At 48.2% G+C, this 18,426-nt stretch overlaps 1 protein-coding gene across 1 annotated transcript in view; it reads left to right on the plus strand.

Annotated features, from left to right (window-relative positions):
* Positions 1 to 18,426, plus strand: part of Dock2 (dedicator of cytokinesis 2) — a 407,762-nt gene that overhangs the window by 59,411 nt on the left and 329,925 nt on the right. The window contains exons 16-22 of the mRNA XM_047555786.1: positions 2,430 to 2,502; positions 2,610 to 2,713; positions 5,128 to 5,311; positions 5,450 to 5,547; positions 7,093 to 7,182; positions 8,629 to 8,729; positions 9,488 to 9,622. Of these exons, the coding sequence (XP_047411742.1) occupies positions 2,430 to 2,502; positions 2,610 to 2,713; positions 5,128 to 5,311; positions 5,450 to 5,547; positions 7,093 to 7,182; positions 8,629 to 8,729; positions 9,488 to 9,622 (785 nt within the window). The remainder of the gene's footprint in view (positions 1 to 2,429; positions 2,503 to 2,609; positions 2,714 to 5,127; positions 5,312 to 5,449; positions 5,548 to 7,092; positions 7,183 to 8,628; positions 8,730 to 9,487; positions 9,623 to 18,426) is intronic.

An 18,426-nucleotide genomic window follows, 5' to 3' on the forward strand; every position in this document is an offset into this window, starting at 1 on the left:
ATGGAGTGATTTAGTCCACGCAGCGCTCAGAGAGTCTTGGAGGAGTGGGTGTTTGATAATACTGAAAGTGCAACTCACCCTCCGCTCTCCTGCAGATACGTGCCAGTTTTCCTGGTGCGGAAACCAGAAGAGATCTGAGGCTCCTGTGAGCTGCTCTTGAAACCCTGGCCCCTTGCCCATGTCCCCGCTCCCCTCTGCAGGACAGCTTGGCGCCTGCTCCAGGTGGGAGGGAGTGGAGGCGCCGGAGGATGTGGGAATCCCGATGCCTGATGTGGTCCTCCTCCAGGTCCTTCTCAGATAAGGCCCCCCCAGGACTCTGTGGTGTTTCATTAAAATAAAGTTCCTTGGTCAAATAAATATGAGAAATACTGAGAAGTGGGACAGAATATAGAGCTGTCACGGACGTCCTAGTTCAGGTTCTCAGAACCTTTGGGACGGAAACGCGCTCTGCAGAGCTGCAGTGGAAAGTGCCTCTTCCAGGCCTCCTCCACCTCCCATCCCGGACTGGCACTCTGCTGGTCACGCCTCAAAGACTCCCTGTTCTGCTCTACGCGGGTGGGAGGCTGGACAGACCCGCGTGATGGTGAAGAGCACGTAGGAATAGATCCCATTTTTCTTCATGAAACATCCTGCTCAATTCTGGGCCTAATTTTGAGTCTACTTACTGGAAGGACACAGAGGGACAGAGCTGCCTTGAGACCTGGGGTGCAGCACAAGTCGCCACCCATAGGGGATGGGGTCCTCTGAGGCACCTCCAGAGGATCTGAATGGTACCTAGCAGGTGTCTGGTGGCATGTGAGGCAGTAGAAGTGTCCCAGTGAACAAGTGTCCTGGTTCTCCTGATCACCCTTTTTTGGCCCAGTACCTAACCCATGTGGAATTGTCCACTAACCCTCTCTTGGACAGTGCCCGGCCCATCAGGCTGTCCTGTTCTGCCCAGCAGGGAGGAATGCCAGACCTTTCAAAGATGTGAGCCTATAACAGGCCATGGGATACCTAAAAGAAATGCCCCTTTGGTAGAAGTGTCTGTAGACACAAATGACCACATCACCATGCTGCACAGAAAAGAATATTCTCCACTGGAATATGAATTAGGAATTAATTCATTGAACAGTGAAACTTGATTCCAGCTTTGAATACCTCTGCCTCGTCAGCGGCAGCACCCCTTTCTCACCCCGTGTTGGCTTCACACTCAAGAGAGACCCCTGACCTCCTTTGGTGATAGTTATTCAAACCCCAGTGGTTCTGGCCATGTCACATCTATTCCTATTTTCCTGTGGGTCTTCTTATATTCGCTCTTGCCAAAACGATGACCTGCCCAACCCTGGGGTCAGAAAGTTGTGGACTGGGTAGGCCCTCCGTTCTGTGTGCTTCCTCTCCTGCACCCTAGGTACATCTCCTTGCTGTTCTCGCCATGCCGTGGTTATAGGTCACCCCATGTGGACCATGAGTTCTCTGGGTCCCGGGATGCTACCTTCATCAGTGTGGCTGGGGCCTTGAAGCTTCAGCTTCCAGGAACCATTCCGCATGCAGTGAGAGCATGAGTTAGACCCAGGAGGCCCTCAGTTCTCTTGCTGGGTGTGAAACACAAACAGAACTGTGAACCTCCTCTGGCTCAGAATTTCTTTTCTGGAAGAGAAATTGCTGCAATGTATACTTTTTGGTTCTGGGCTTTTTTTTTTTTTTTTTTTTTTTGGTTTTAATAGTCATCTGTACAGTGCAGACTTATCCCTTTAAAAAAAAATCAGTGTTGTTCTTGCAGGTAGCTCAGCTTCTGTGCGTTGGCCTGAATTGCACACTGCAGGAAACTGCGGGGCTCTGGGAAGTGGGGGGAGCAGGGCCAGCTGAAGCACCTGTCAGTGGTGCCAGCAGACCCTCTGGGTGACATGGATGACTGTCCTGCCTTTGTATCTTTGGAAGCAAAAGCATCAGACATGTGTCCAACCAAAGAGGGGATGAGCCCTAGGATTTTTCCAAATATTATTGGATTAAAGGACTTTTATTAATTTGCATCAATGAGAGTCCTCAAGCAAACCCGTTAATGATCATTGTTAATTTACTAAGCCCTGCTGCAATTGCCAGCGCTCTTGGAGTGTGTAAGGAAATGTGCATTGTGCACTCTGCAGTGCATCAAATCCTGTGCTAAAGTTATGTGACTTTTATATCAATTTGGGGAGATTCATTTTTCCTCACTATAATTTACGGACCTCTTTTCATTGGCTGGGAATGCAATTTGCCAAATGGATTACATTTGGTACTTTATTTTCTCTTCATAGCTAGTTCTTATGTAATTTATTTACAGTTCATCAGGCTTGATGGATGGGTGGCAAAGCAGTGCGCCGGGCTCTGAGTCAAGTGGTCAGGCTGCCTGTGGGTGGGATGGGGTGTTTAACGCATTGTCTCCTGAGCTCTGGTTTCTGCCTGCTGAGGTGGCCGTCCCTATCGAAGACATGCAAAGGATCCACCTGCGATTCATGTTTCGACACCGGTCATCCCTGGAATGTGAGTACCCAAACAAATGGCGTCCCTGTGGCCCTCCTGAGAGATCATCAGGACAGCGGGCGGCCCACCTGTCATTTTCTTTCCTGACCTCACAATGCCGTTTCCAGCTAAGGATAAAGGAGAAAAGAACTTCGCCATGTCCTATGTGAAGCTGATGAAAGACGATGGGACCACTTTGCAAGACGGATGCCATGACTTGGTTGTCCTCAAGGTACAGTGAGTTAGAACTAATGGCAGGGAAAGGGGTGCAGGAAGCAAAGGGGTGATGGCAGGATGGGCTGGTGATTGACAGCAGGAACCCCAGATCATATAGCCCAGGCCTACTGACTGTGTGGCCTAGTACAAACAACTTATCTGGGCCCTTGTGTCCTTACTGGCGAACCTCCCGAGAATCCTGAGGATTATAGGAGATGGTGCTTGCAAGCTGCGTGCACAAGAGAGTTCCATAAATGGAGAACATTATTGTACGTAAAGAAATGGGCTCTTGACTGTGCATGGACCTCTGTGGGGCTTGCAGAAGACCTAAGGGAACATTTGAGAGATGTAGCTAATGGAGAAATATTAGAATCTGGGTCCTGATCATGCTGCTATATAAATCTGGAATCATCTCCCATGTCTTTCTGAGTCTCAGTTTCCTTTTTTTAAGCAGGGCATTAGTCTGTTTGCTGTTACTATTAACAAAATAACTGAAGAAGGCTACTCTATAAAGAAAAGAGGTTTATTTAGCTCACAGTTTCAGAAGTTCAAGAACATAACGCTGATACCCGTTGGCTCTGGTGAGGCCCTCCTGGTTGTTATGTGGCAGAACGTGTGTGAGGAAGAGATCACATGCCACACTGAAAGCCAGAAAGACCAGGCGTGGCTGGAATCACCTTTCTCTAGAACTAAGCAGCATCCCCTGAAAACTACCTTCATCCTCTGAAGACAGCTCCCTGGTGACTCAAGGACCTCCCATAGGCTCCACCTCTTTTTTGTTGTTTTTTTAAATAATATTTCAATGTTTATTTCTTTTGAAGAATGGAATAGCATAACACAAAATGAAAATAACCATCTCTTATACCTCTATTCTTAAAAACAAGTCATTTTGAGCTAAACAAAATAGAACAAAAATCACATAAATACGAGTTCCAGGATTTGATCAACTGAGGCAGCTAATTTTGAAAATTCATTTTGGCCTCCTCCCTCCCCAGCATGGTCTATAAATCTTCACTTTGAATTCATAGGTGTGATCAAAAGCAGTGTCTAGAAATAGATCAAATGATTTCTGGGATAGGCAGCCTCTAAGAGGGTCCCCAGGGTATTCACACAAGCTCCACTTACATCCCCTCAACATTTCCACCCTGAGAACTGGGCCTCCAACATGTGAATCTTGGGGACAAACCACACCAACCATAGTGACAGCAATAATGACGAGGAGTCAGTCAGATGTCGGACACGACTGGGCCACCTAAACAGTGGCGGGCATACAGACGTGCACTGTGGAGCTTTCTCAGCACGAGACCTGCACTGTTTTCAGGAAGTGGGAGGAACTGGCCTCGTGTGCTTCCCCTCTTGGGCCAGCAGGAGGCCTCGGGAAGCTGCTTGCTGGAGGCAAAGCTCGTGGCTGAGTCACAGGCGGATCTTTGCCTTGGCCCTCCACCTGTGGCTGCCATCACCGTCGCCTGTGGCCAACACGGCCCTCCCCGCTCCTCACCTGGCCCTTTCCTCTGAATCGCTGACTTTTCCAGAAGACCCCCTCTCATCTGCGCAGCCTGGGTTCTCTCTCTCCTCGTACCTGGAAGCAGTTCTTGGATTGAAAGTCGTTCTTCCCCAACAGGCTGGGAACCCCTGGGGGCAGAGGCCCCGTTGTGGTCAGTTTTCTTTTTACTAAATGCATTAAACCTCCATTTCCTCAACTGTGAACAGAGAATGGTAACAAAGTCTGCTTCACCCACTTGAATGAAGTGAACCCCGGCACGTCAAGCTCTTGGAATAGCTCCGGGGGCAGAGGAAGGGCCCGGTAAGGGCGGTCTCCTGAGCGCTGCCTCTGGTCATTCACCTCAGCATGACGAGGCACATGTGTTTCTTTCACTCTGCGTCATCCCATTTCGTTTGCTCAAAGTTTCTAGAAAGTAGAGAATATGATTATCCTCAGTTTACTCATGAGAAAAATGGGCACAGAGAAGTCAAGGAATGAATCGGAGTTGAAAGAGTCTTGTGAATGACAGAGCAAGCTCCAGACCCCAGGGTTTTCTGACCTAGTGCCTTTGCCATTAACTTCCAGTTTAGGCTGGATTCCCTGTTGTCCTGGGACTTCCTTTTTTTTTTTTTTTTTAAATGATCTCAAAAAAAATTTAGGCTGGATTAAAACTGCTGTCTGGGAATCTTCAATCCCCTTTTCTGCTCTGAAGATGCTCACAGAGGCTTCAGCTGGTTGATCGGTCCCTTCTGCATGAAGGTAATAGGATTCTCACATGTTGGCAGATACAGGCCTGCCTTGTCACCTGGTGTTCACTGCTTCTCTGGTGATTTTCCTGGTTTCTCTGACCTTCCCCAGCTCACGGCATGTAATTTGGCCACTTCAAGCTCTGTGTAGATTATATGAGTAGTCTTGACTTGGGACAGTAACCAAAGTGTCATTTTCAGGGGGACAGCAAGAAGATGGAGGATGCCAGTGCTTACCTGACTCTTCCTTCTTATCGACACCATTCGGAAAACAAGGGGGCCACCCTGAACCGGAGCTCCAGCAGTGTTGGGGGGCTGTCCATCAGCTCTCGGGATGTGTTCTCCATTTCCACCCTGGTGTGCTCCACAAAGCTCACCCAGAATGGTAATGGAGCACACTGGGGGTTCTGCCTGTGGTGTGTATGTGTGCGTGTGCGTGCACACGTGTGCACGGAGGGCAAGCCCGGCAGGTGGTGGCGTGGGTGGTTTGATCAGCAGCAGTGATCCTCCTTGTCTGTTTCAGTGGGCTTGCTGGGTTTGCTGAAGTGGCGCATGAAGCCTCAACTGCTGCAAGAGAATCTAGAAAAGTTGAAGATCGTGGATGGAGAGGAGGTGGTGAAGGTCAGTGGGGCTTCACTTCCTGTGTTCATCCACCACTGACAGAAATTTAAGTCAAGGGCTACTCCAGGGAAGGAGGAGGGGATGGCTTTTCCTCTGACGATGAGACGCACCCTCCCAGCTCAACATGATGCGTCTTTATTTGGAATTCGAGGGGCTCTGAATGTTGAATGTCAGGAAACTGGTTGTACTTAGTCTCTGGAATAGATGAACCAGGATGTCGAGCCCAGCTCTCCCGTTTGCTGACTTCATGAAATAATACTATGAATATGACATGCTTCTCAAGGTCATCATGTGCATTCAGAGTGACATTATTTAAAAATGACTCAGCACAGTCTCTTGCATGTTGATACACACTAGACGAACTAAAGCACATGAAACTCATGAAATTCACTAAATAGTTGTGTTAATTATTTTGTTATATGTTTAGTAGCATGATCTCAGTACTATGTGAACCTTGTTAGAAATAAAAAGTTATTTGTCATTTGTTGGCTTGGAGAGCAAAATGCCTTGAAGATGAGAAGAGGAAGAGGTCAGGGTTGCACTGTAAGTGAAGCGTGCAGGAAAGAGGGCCGATGCCCGGCGTCTGCACAGTGGAGGCGAGTGGACAGTGTCTAATGGGCAGGTCTAGCTAACACAGCCCTCCCGTCCAGCCCTATGAATTGGGACAAGCGTTTCCCATGGTCCTGGGCATCCTGTTTCTACCAGGAGTTTGGTTCAGCTCAAAACCCTGAAGTGAGATGTCTTTATGTGGTAGCTCCAGATTTTAAGGGATTATAGGGAATATTGACTTGTCCCTCAGGAGGAAAGGAAATCAAGTTTTATTTAATTGCCCAACCCTGGAGAAACTGTGGTAGAACTTCCAGATCGATGTTTCAGTGGATGCTATTGACCCACCCGCCCACCTAGTTCAGCACGGACAATCAGACGCCCCCAGACGCCCCTGAAGAAGGCTGTGGCTGCTGGCAGCTTGGAGGAGTCACCTGGGCGGGAGGGGGAGGGTGCCTCTTCATCCTTTCTTTTGATTCTTTTTTTAAAAATGTTTGTTATTGAAGCATACTATACACATAATGTAGTAGGCGCAGAGCACTTATCGGGGCAGCCGGGCGAGCTTTCGTCCACACCTGGCACCCCCAGCCCCCGGGGGAGGGGCAGAGCCCTCACAGTGTTGCTGCAGACCCTATCGCCCCCTCTGCCATCATGAACCCGCATCGGGGCAACGGCCAGGCTGGCTGCTCTGGGCATGGATGGGTTTTACCTCCTCTTGAATTTTATGTCGCTGGAGTGATAAAGGGCCTTCATTTTTGCGTCTGGCTTGTGTTACTCACATCCTGGCCGTCGCATGTGGAAGTACTGTGTAGTGTTCTGCAGTGCGACGTTGCTGCCCTCGATGGACAGCCAGGCTGCTCCAAGTCCTGGCGCCCGTACGGCCTCGCGAACATGGCCTGGGTGGCTGTGCACTCGTTCTCTTGGGTAGACAGGTGGGGTGGGGTCCCGGGCCGTCTTGTCTGCCCGCTCTCTGAACGTGACCTTCGTTCTTTCACCCAGTTTCTCCAGGACACGCTAGACGCCCTCTTCAACATCATGATGGAGCATTCTCAGAGTAACGAGTATGACATCCTTGTCTTCGATGCCCTGGTAAGAGAGCGGGACAGGCTTTCACGTGTCCCCCTGTGAGAGCAGAGAGAACCCACAGCATCTGCGGCCCTTTCCACGGGTTCCTCGGAGCCATGGTGACCTTTGGTAGCCAGACTCCTGAATGAGCTGCTGCTTCCCTTCACTGGTTTCCAGTTGGTCTGAAAGCCAGGGGCACGGTGGGGAGGGGAGTTCTCAGTGAGTCAGCCCTGCACTGGTGATGAGCACACCAGGCCAGTTGCTGTGACTTGTCACCTCCGCTTCCCAGGAGTGTGGAGCTGCTCCCTGGCCAGGCTGTGGAGCGCCTGACACTTCCTCACCCTCCTTTCCCTCCTTTTCCTGGTGTCCCCTGACTCACCAGAGTCACCACCCTGCTCCCACCAACCCAGAACCTCTGGCGGTGGAACGCCACCCAGATCTTTCTTCTGCTTTCTAGCATGGTCCCTCTTGTCTCCCTGTCACAGCTCATGTTTCCTCAGTGACACATCCAAATAAACATGAGCAATATTTCATCGGGGTTTGGCGGTCAGTAAAGGGTCCGTGTGTTGACCCATGTCTCAGACATTTGCAATTTAAAAGATGCTACTTGGAGATGAAGGTGGCTTAATCAAGTGCTTTTCACAAAGGTCCCCTAGAATGCTACTTTGCAGGACAGACACTCCCTGACTAAAGGCTCCTTCCACACAACTCAGAGAAGTGCTAAGTACTGCATGGCACATTTTATATATCTCCAGGACTCTGCCAAGTCCTGCAATAAAGAAGACATCTAATGATGATGATGTGAGGTTCCTCTAACCTATCTGACTGTGAAATGCCTTTATCTCATAACGCCTGAAGCACATTTCGTGAACACTCTTTGGAGAGACAATACTGGTGAAAAATAGTAACCAGGATCTGGGGTTGTAGCTCAGTGGTAGAGCGCTTGTCTAGCACATGTGAAGCACTGGGTTCTATCTTTAGTACCACATAAAAATAAATGAATAAAATAAAGATTGAAATAAGCCAATCCCAAAAAACCAAAGACCAAATGTTTTCCCTGATAAGTGAATGATGATATATAATGGGGGACATGGTGAGAGTGAGAGAAGAATGGAGGAACTTTAGATTACATAGAGGGAAATGAGAGGGAAGGGGTATAACAAATGGTGGAATGAGACAGACATCATCATCCTATGTACATGTATGATTACACGAATGGTGTGAATCTACATCGTGCACAACCATAGAAACAAAATGATGTACCTCATTTGTGTACAATGACTCCAAATGCAGTCTGTAAAAACTAAAAAAAAATTAAAAATGTCAATTCATCTTAAAAAAAAAAGAATTAGCTGTTTATTAGTGAGCAAACATTTTGATTAAGGGGTGCATCGTACAAGGTAAATACTGATTCCTGCTCTGAGTTGGCCCCCCACCCCCGCCTCAAATAACTCCTGACATCTTCCTCAGATCTACATAATAGGACTCATTGCGGACCGGAAATTCCAGCATTTCAACACCGTTCTGGAGGCCTACATTCAGCAGCACTTCAGTGCTACCCTGGCTTACAAGTAAGTCCCTGTGCCTGCAGGAATTTCATGCGCACCTGCTGCTTGCCCTGCCAGGATTCATGGGGCACAAGGAACTTGAGTCATTTCCTTTTGACACTAGTCTGTGTGAGTTCACCTTGGGTATCCTAAAACACGCAAAATTTAGAGATGGGGGGTGAAGTGTTCATGCAGCCACTGAGCTAGTTAGCTCTCCTGACAGTTCTTTGTGGAAAAAAGCAGAGCTCAGGGTCAGAGAGGAGGCAACGCAGGAGCCCTTTGGCTCAGGATTGCTGGGGAGGGGACTGAGGCAGAGATAGGAGTGATTCTGGAGTGTGACGTAGCAGCAGTTTGGGAAGAAGCCTTGGCAGGCAGGTCAAGTCAAATAGAGTCTGCCCTCCTGGTGATGGAAAAACAGACATTTTCTGAGCAAGGGAGTTTCACGGTAGTGACAGGAACATTTTTTGAAGAGAGAAAAACTGAAGAAGACATTAGTACCGCTACCCCACTGCTGCCTGAGTAGGCCTCGTTTTCCCACTTAAGACATTTTTTTTTCTATTTTTTTCCTTTGCTGGATTTTTATGGGTAGGAAATAACTTATTCATTCCCTGTAATGAATATATATTTTCAGCAGTTATTTTTATGCTTGCAAATGAGTAGTGAACTTGGCTATACTACCACCTTTAACCTTTGATTGAATGCCTTATAATTTTCTGAGCAAACTAATTAGCATGCTGTGAACTAGAAAGAGATGTATTTTGAAAATATTATCCCTTGTTCAGGAAACTGATGACAGTGCTGAAGACTTACTTGGACACCTCCAGCCGAGGGGAGCAATGTGAGCCGATCCTGAGAACTCTGAAAGCTTTGGAATATGTGTTCAAGTTCATTGTTCGGTCGAGGACATTGTTTTCCCAGTGAGTACCTGTTATGTAAGAGTGATTGATTAACTCTGAAATCCCTATGGGAGCCAACAGTGTTCACACTGTAGGAGAAACTCTTTAAAAATTATGACCATCTTTCAATAAAAAAAAGAAAAAAAAAACTTAAAAATCCCAATCCAGCCCAAAGAGTTCTGAGAGTACTAGATTCATTTGGGAAGAGAAGGATTATAAACTGTTGCAGTGGGTTTCAGAGACCAATGTGGTTTGGGCTCTTCTGTTTTATTTGATGTTCTTCACTTGATTTAAGATAATTTTAAGGAAACTTTCCAGAAATCTCTTTATTCAATACTAGAGGAGCTGGAAGTAGAAAGAGCAGGACTCACTCAGGGAGGTTGACATTTATGTGACTCTAGTGGCTGTGTGTGGCAGATGACCTGGTATTGGCAGCTGATCTGTCTGCCCTTGAGATCGCCATAGCCAGCAAGGGTGCCGATGTGCACCTTTGGAGACTTTGAAGGTGAGCATCACAGAGACCAGCTGTCTTTTTGAAGGGCTTTGGAGATTGAGGTATTCAAATGTGATCTATGAAGAAAAATTCATGTGCATCTTAGTTCTAAGGCAAAGTTAGGTATAAGATTGGTTATGTGTGTTATTGAATTGTGTGATGGGAAATAAAAAATGTACAAGGAATGTATTGTCCGTATTTTGATCAGTGCATATGAAGAATGCTCATTGGCTCTTAGAGATAAATAGGACCTTATTTAAATTTGCATTTTTGAAAAATCCAGAGAGAGGGTTGGCCTTAGGCATGGCTAAATGCAGATACTCAGTGCCACTGGAATCATCTCTAGCTTTTGATCTTGACTGCTTTCCTTTTGTTGCTTGCCTTCTGAGGCAAGTTTTCCAATGCCCTAGCTTCTAGAATTCCACTAGCTGAAGCAATCCTAGATTCCTTGCTATTCCAGAAAAATTCTCTGGCAACAACTGCCTCAGGTTATGTGTTAAGATCTTAGTCAGGTGGCTAAGGGAATGGACCATGTAGTTGTGGTCACATGTGCCAGGATCAGGTCAGCCCCTTGTGGCACAGACTTCCTGAGTTGGAGAGACAGCTTTCCTCAGGAATGTCTGTAACCCTCATTTGGATCATGGCAATGGATGGAGTACTAAAGTTTCACACTCAGGAAAGCACCTGAAATGGGTAATCATTTTGAATCTTCCTTAAACATTCTTTGAAATTTCAGGTAAGCAGAAGAAAGACACTGCAAATCCTCCATCACTTAGTTTATTCTGAAAGCGGAGTGTACATTTCAATTTCTCCGACTTGTCAGTCAAATCTCAGGGGTGTTCTTCCACATTCAGGGGATACTTGATAATTATTTGTAGACCAGTAGAGTCTAGGCTTTCTAAGAATTAACTTTCTTGAAGTTCAAGGATTCAGACTTTGTAGTTACAGATTAAGACAGAAGTCTCTGTCTTCCGAGTGAGCATGTTTGATCTATAAAAACTTAACCTGTCATTCATCGTTATCTTCTCCAGTTTCTCCTTTTGTCTTATGTATTTTATTGTTTCTCTTTCTCCTTCCTTCCTTCCTTCCTTCCTCCCTCCCTCCCTCCTTCCCTTCCTTCCTTCCTTCCTTCCTTCCTTCCTTCCTTCCTTCCTTCCTTCCTTCCTTCCTTTCTCTGTGCCTTCCTTCTCTCTTCCCTTCCTTCCTTCTAATCCTTTCCCTGTCTTCTTTCTTTCCTATCTACTGGAACAAAGTACTCTTGTTCATTTGCTTTCTTTTCTCTGTCTCAAGGAATGTCATCTTGCAGAAATCCTAACTCTTGAGTATAAATTCAGTGCTCAATAGCATTTGGCTTCCTGAGGAGCAGGGTGATCTTTATTTCTTGCTGAATCCCCAGCATATGAAACATCACTGACATTTGGTCCGAAGATGTTTCTAAGACAACACAGGCCTCATCTTGGAATCCTTTCTCATGAACAAAAATGTAGGCTGACCTGCAAAGAGACCCTACAACTTCATGCTAGGAGAAGGTCGATTTTGTGTCTTGTTCATTGTAGAATCCTTTTAGTAAAAGTCTATTCTCCAGTGCAGCCTCAGGGCTGTGGAAGTGATTGGGGTATTTCCCCATATTGGGGGAAATGTACTTGGAAAACTTGAAAATAGAAGGCTCAGTGCTCTGAGATTCCTAAGCCAGCTGGTAGGAAATAAGAACATAATTAGTGCTTTTAGGCTTATTGCATCTGCTATTGTATTTCTGTTTCCTGTTATTCCTTTTTTCCCCCCACGTGCATAATTGCAGTGAATGTGGCTCCCATTATTTGTTCCCTGCCATTTGTCTTTGCATGTATTGTGCATGAACGTTTGCAAGAGGAAAGATTCTGCTGTGTCAATGGGCAGAAACTGGGGGCTATGGGAGGAAGAGAAGTGGTTGAGATGAAGTGGAATTTTTATTTTATTTATTTTACAGCGGGAGAGGATTCACTTTATAGCACCCTCACACACACCAAAGGAAAAAAAAAAGTGAGTTTCATGTTCCCCCTTCTAGTTTCATGAGCTCCAGCGTCTGGTCCAGGTGTCTGCCTGAGCACAGCCTGCTCATAACTGTAAAGGAAGTGGGCAGAACAGGTTCTAGTTTCTACCACAGGGAGGCTGTGGTGAAAATATGGGAAATTCCTAAATTGTGGGGAGTCTGTCTAGCAGAACCTGGGTGGCCGTGCCCGTGGCCACTGTCCACCAAGGCTTCTGCAGAATGATATCCTGGGAGGTGCAGAGGCTAGTGAGAAACATTTGAAAGAACTGAAGTGATTCTCTTCCAGCCATTGAACTCTTTACAAAGCCCATCGCTGGGTCTTTAATCCTGAAGCTCCACCAGCTGTGCTGATCCCAAGGCTTCTGAGGTTCTGAGATGACAGGCGGCTGCAGTGGCCTGCGCTCCCTGCTCTGTGGTGGATGCTGAGCAGCTCTTTCCATCTGGCCAGCATTCTGCAGAATGACAGGCAGAGCCTGGAGCTGCAGCAGGAGTCTCCCCCACTTCCTTGCTCCTTACAAAGCCCAGTCCTGCCACGGGCTGGAGTAGAGGGGGCAGTGTGGCCTGATGGTCACTAGCACACTGTGCTGCACCGACCTTGGATTGAGGGATGTTTCTGTCCCTGAAAGTGCCTGGCTAGGTGAGTGACCCAGCCTCTCTGAGCCTCGGTTTCCTCATCTGTAAGTGGGGATATGCAGCTCGTGGTGTGTTGCCGATGAACTGAGATCACGTGCAGAGCACTCCATGTGGCGTCTGGCACTTGCTCCATATGTGTGACACATGTTTGCTGATGTCATGTTTCTGCCTAGGAGACAGCAAGGAGGCCGATTTCAAAAACTCAGGTTTAAATTACTAAGAGAAAGCTCCAGAATCTTGATCCTTGCTCAACTGACTCCTGTTCACCTATCCAAATTACTTCTTGCTGTTGGTTTTGGGAGGTTGGATAGCTTTGGCCTGTTATCTGGGCTTTTTAAGGACTGAAACGTGGGGACTCTGCTGCCCTGTGAATCCACCTTGCTCTGCCGTGAGCCCCTGGGGGGCCCTCACACTGCTGCTCTCCTTTCCCCCGGGAGTGTGGTCGGGCCCTGGGCCTCAGCAGCCCCCGGCCTGTTTGCTGCGCTGCTGGCTCTGCCTCTTTCCTCTGCATCCTGCCTTCTGCTCTCCTTACCGTCCCTCTGCTTCAGCTCCTGCTCTGTGCGGTCCCCATCCTGGCCATCTGCCTTCCACCTCCTTCATCTCCCCGCTCCTCACCCACTTCACTCGGAAGGGTCTGGGAGCTCGGTGGTTAAGGCACAGTCTCCAGGGCTGGCTGAGCCGGAATCCTACCACCACCACTTACTCGTGTTTATGACCCTGGGGAATTCTTTCATCTGCCTGAAGCTCATTTCATCAAAGGTGACCCAGGTATCACATGAGTCCCTACCACACATCAAGTTGCAGGGGAGACTGAGTGGGTCCAGGGCATAAGGCTCGTACACAGTGCCTGCCACAGAGCAAGGGCCACCTGTTGTGGTGATTCTTACCTTCAGAGCACAATTCACATGTCAGGGACAGTAATCTTCACAAACATCCAACAGGACCTCCTCTTCTGTCGTCATCTCCTGCTAAGCCTCATTTGCTCTGTGCAGCCTCACCGTGTGACGATTTGCTGGGACTTGAGCTTTTGCTACCTTCTCCAGTGTCTGCCCGCCAACTCCCTCCTCTGCCATGTCGTTGCCCTTTCACTGTGCTGTCAAAAAGGACAGTGCCCACCCTCAGCCCACTCGATGCTCCCCTTCTCACTCTGCCTTTGGTCATTTTCCTTCCTGTGGAATTGCTCTGTGTCACATTCTACTGACTAGTTATGCTTTGTTCACTGCTCCCTCCCCTGCTGGAAGGTCAGCCAGAGGAGGACTCACACCTTCAGCTGTTCTTTGCGTAAGCACGGCAAACAGCCTGTGGAACATAGTGGGCACTTATTCAATATGGAATCGGACACCATTTCCCAGTAAGAAAACTGAGATTTAGATTCAGTCTCAGGGATCATTCAGCAAAGAATTAGCAGAGCTTGGCGTGGTGTTCTTCCTGGCCTGATGGAGCAGATTGAGAACTGGAACTCTGCTGGGCCACGCAGCGGGAAGTCTGGTTGGCAAAGAGGAGGGCTGTCCTGAGAGAAGGCAGCTCAGCCCGGAAGGCCAGCTTCGTGGGCCTGACACTGTGTGGGGTTAGGAGCTAGGTTGCTCGGTCCCACATCTAAACACAGCAGGAATTCAGTAGAGAAGATGGGACTTGCAGCAGGAGAGCTTAGGACAATATTCCCAGGACTACGAGGAAGCTCTGCAGGAATCCCGACTCCATGCCTGGGCACAGGAGTGAATGCAGAAAGAAAGCCGCCAGCGAGGAGGTGCAGGTCTGCGCAGGCTCCTCGGAAAGAGGAACGCTCTCTGCCTTCTGCTGGGGCCTCTGAAAGGTCCTCCTCCCCACACTACTCCCTGGGGGCCTAGGGCCGTTGTGGGGTACCCAGTGCCATTGGCCTGCACTGGTGCTGCCACTCCATTCCTGCAGGCTTCCCGGGGCACGGTTCACAGCTCCAGGGAACCCCGGCTCTGGCTCCCCTCCCCTGGCCTCGAGTTGCTGCCTTTCCTCACGTGCCTGTAGCATCATGGATGTGAAGCCAGACACTGGCTCTCTGCCTTTCCGCCTTGCTTCTACTTTGTTCTGCCCACCCCCGCTTCCCCCGCCTCCACTCACCCCTTCCCCAGCTGTTCCCTCCTATGTGCATAGTAGACACTCGCTCACCTCCAGGTCCTGAATAGGTTAGGCAGCAAGATTGTCCGAATGAAGCTCAGGCGTGCCAGAGGGAATAGAGGAGTCGCTGCCTTTTTAAACAAGTATGAATTTAAGTCCAAGGTAGTTGCCAGTGTGATTTGTTTTCATGGTTCATATATGAATAAATATTAAAATACAATCATCTGTTTATGCCGAGCCTGGGCTCAAATGCCTGTCACATTGCTATTCCGGTTTCTCCTGCATGTAATTTGTTTGCATGTTAATGCCATTTATTCCTGTGTAAGCCTCTGTTTTCGGGTTTGAATATAATTTCACTTTTTGATGACAGTAATGGCTCTGTAAACTGCACAATTGCAGTTAATGGAATTATTTTATGATAACATTAACTTGGCATCACATCAAAATGGAAGACAAAACCGTCAGCAAAGGGATATTGTCAAACGGTGACTTCTCTGTAATTTATTATCTATTTTCTGAGCTGCTGCACTGCTGAGGAGAGCTAACAGCCTGCTTCTCACGAACATATGTGAAAGCACTTTGTCAGCTGTTAAGTAAGTTGCTGTTATCTTAACATGAAATCGTGAGTAGGCATGAACCGTTAAGTTGTTCTCTTTCCCCTTTGCCAGTCAAAATATTGGCAAACATTTACTGAGCACCTATTATGTGTTTTGCACATTGTTCAGTGGTGGAGACTGTGAGATTAGTAAGTCAGGTACCTTAAGTAGTGGCAATATGGTGGATAAGAGTGACAGGCCTCCAGCCATCAAGCTGGATCCATCAATGAGCAGGATTCAGCAACAGATGCTCGCAAGTGGCTCTTAAGGGCGTGCAGATTTGAATGACAAACTCCACCTGGGGAGGGTCAGTGTATTAGTCAGGGTTCTCTAGAGGAACAGATCAACAGGAAGTATGATTATAAAGGGGGATTTATTAGATTGGCTTACATGACCAGAAGCTGAGTAGTCCGCAATGGCTGTCTGTAGGCACAGTGTAAGAGGCTGAAGTCTCAGAAGAAGAGGCATCAACGGTGCTACCCTAGTCTGAGACTGAAGGCTTCTGGAAACTCCCTGGAGAATCACTGGCAGAGTCCACTTTGGATGAGTGAAGGGCTGAGAGTCTGATATTCTCAAGCAATCGCAGCAGCAATCAAGAACCCGTTTAAGAAGAGCTGAGCTTGCATTTGCTGCTGCTTCCTTGTTCTTCCAACTTTTATTCCATCCAACCCACTCTCCTATTGGATGTTGCTGCCCATGCCTAGGGAGGGGCTCCACTTCAGTTCACTATCCCACATGCCAATCATTCCCAAATATACCCTATGGACACACCCAGAAGCCTCTTGATCATTGGCATCTCTTAATCCAATCAAGTTGACAATTCAAATTAACCATTACAGTCAGTAATTCTTCTCAAAGGAGGTGATATTTCAAACATTGAAAGGTATTTAAGAAGGCAGCCATTGGGGGAAAAGAGAATCCCATGTTCCAAGTACATCACACCTAGTGGAATAGGGAATTCCGTCCACTTCCCTAGATGCTGTTAGGCCCCTCCTCCACTTGTGGCCTCCGATCACTCTTCACTCCACCTCACTTCACACACACAGCAATCTTGCACAGGACAGGTGTTATATGTCTAGTCTACAGGAGAGGAAATGGAAGCCCAGGAAAGTGCCCAACAGAACTCCAGGTGGCAGAGTTAGGCCTGGGCACAAGGGATCTGACACCCTAAGTGCTGTGTACCCTGCTGAGCCCACATATGAACAGCATGTTCATAAAGAGGAGTGGAACAACAGTTTGGAGAAGTGTCCCCCACAGGTCCATTGCTAACAGCTTGGTCCCCAGCCTCTGTCACTGTGGGAGGTGTGGAACTTTTTTTTTTTTTTTAATTATTTTTAGTTGTTGATGGACCTTTATTTATACTCGGTGCTGAGAATCGAGCCCAGTGCCTCATGCACACTAGGCAAGCTCTCTACCACTGAGCCACAACCCCAGCCCACGTGTGGCACTTTGAAGAGGTGGTGCCTACTGTGAGGTCTTTAGGTCATTGAGGGCACACCCTCAGAGGGGACTGTGGGACCCTATTGCCTTTCCTTCCTTTCTTTTGTTCCCTGACCATGAGGTGAGCAGTTTTGAGGCTGCCATGATGTGTATCTTTACCCAAAATCAATGGGAACAACCAGTCATGGACCAAAATAACCCCTTTTTAAAAATAAGTTGGCTACCTCAGGAGTTGGTTACAGTGGCGGACAGCTGACTGACACTAGTGGCTGGTAGGAGAGGCTGCAGGGTGGCCACGCTGCAGGAGGGGCATGGTGTGTCTGGACGAAGCTGGACGGTCAAGCTCATGCACAGCAGGGAGCTTGGCCTCCTGCCCGCAGGGGATTCGAGCCTGGATATGGCTCTCCTCCTGAGCACACTCGGTGGGTGCCCAAGGGGGTGTGCAAATGAATTCACTGAGATCAGGTACAAATATCACAATTTATTAAATCCCAGGTGGGTGAATTAAACTTTATAAGCACGGGTAATAGCGCATGGATATAATTTATAGGTAAATAATATCTATTGCGAGTATTGATTGAGTTTCATTTCTCACAGGAGTGGTCTGGAAACCACTGCTCTTGGCAGGGGGAGCCCCTGAAGTTCTAAGGCAGGGAATTGGCGTGATTAGGTTCTTGCTGTGGAGCGATGAGTAGGAGTTAGTGCACAGGGAAAGGCAGGGAGGAGGGAGGAAGAAGGTGGCCTCAGTGGGGCTCAGTAGCAGGGCTGCTGCAGTCATCCAGGCAGGAGGACGTGAGCGGAGGTGGTCACAGTGGGGAAGGGGAAGAAGAGGGGAAGGTGTGAGAAAACTAAACTGCTTTCCTCTGCCCTCACACCACGACCGTTAACACTGTAGGCGGTGGCCACCCAATATGTGTGTGTCCCCCACACCATGCAAGCCGTTCGGGTGTCCTTGGATTTGATTTGGCTCCAACACTGCCTACCTGGAAGTAGAATCAGATCCCACAGGCTGAGAGCTCAGTCCCAAAGATTGTCCCCAACCTCAGACAACAGTCACACAAGCCCTGGGTTGTTCTAGCAGTGCTTCTGACTGAGCAGGTGTAAATCAGGGTCCTTGGGTTCAAATAGTTTGTGAAGTGGCTCTGAGAATGTCCTTGTGTCTGCTAGTTACCTAGGATTTCACAAAGGGTCCCAGGGGACACCAGATGAACAGATGGACAGGGCGAGGCATGTGCAATAGGCAGAGCTCCCTGCCCTGTCCTGAGGCCACCCTCCGGGAGCCTCTGTGTTCAGCCATCCAGAGGCTCTCTGACCTGTCCTTCAGGGTTTATGGACACTTCTTTCCTAGACATGATCGGTTACACCATTGACTGTTGGTGAGTGGTTCAATCTTCCACGGCTCTCACCTCCCTGGAGGTTGCAGGTGGGGCTCAAAATCCCAACCCTGGAATCCTACCTGGTCTTTCCAGTGCCCAACCCCCATACAGCCTGCCAGTCATCTCATTAGTACCCCAAACCTCTTCTCACTTCAGAGATTCCAAGA

This window comes from Sciurus carolinensis, chromosome 6 (genome assembly GCF_902686445.1).
Source record: "Sciurus carolinensis chromosome 6, mSciCar1.2, whole genome shotgun sequence".
In the NCBI taxonomy this organism is placed as follows: Eukaryota; Metazoa; Chordata; class Mammalia; order Rodentia; family Sciuridae; genus Sciurus; species Sciurus carolinensis.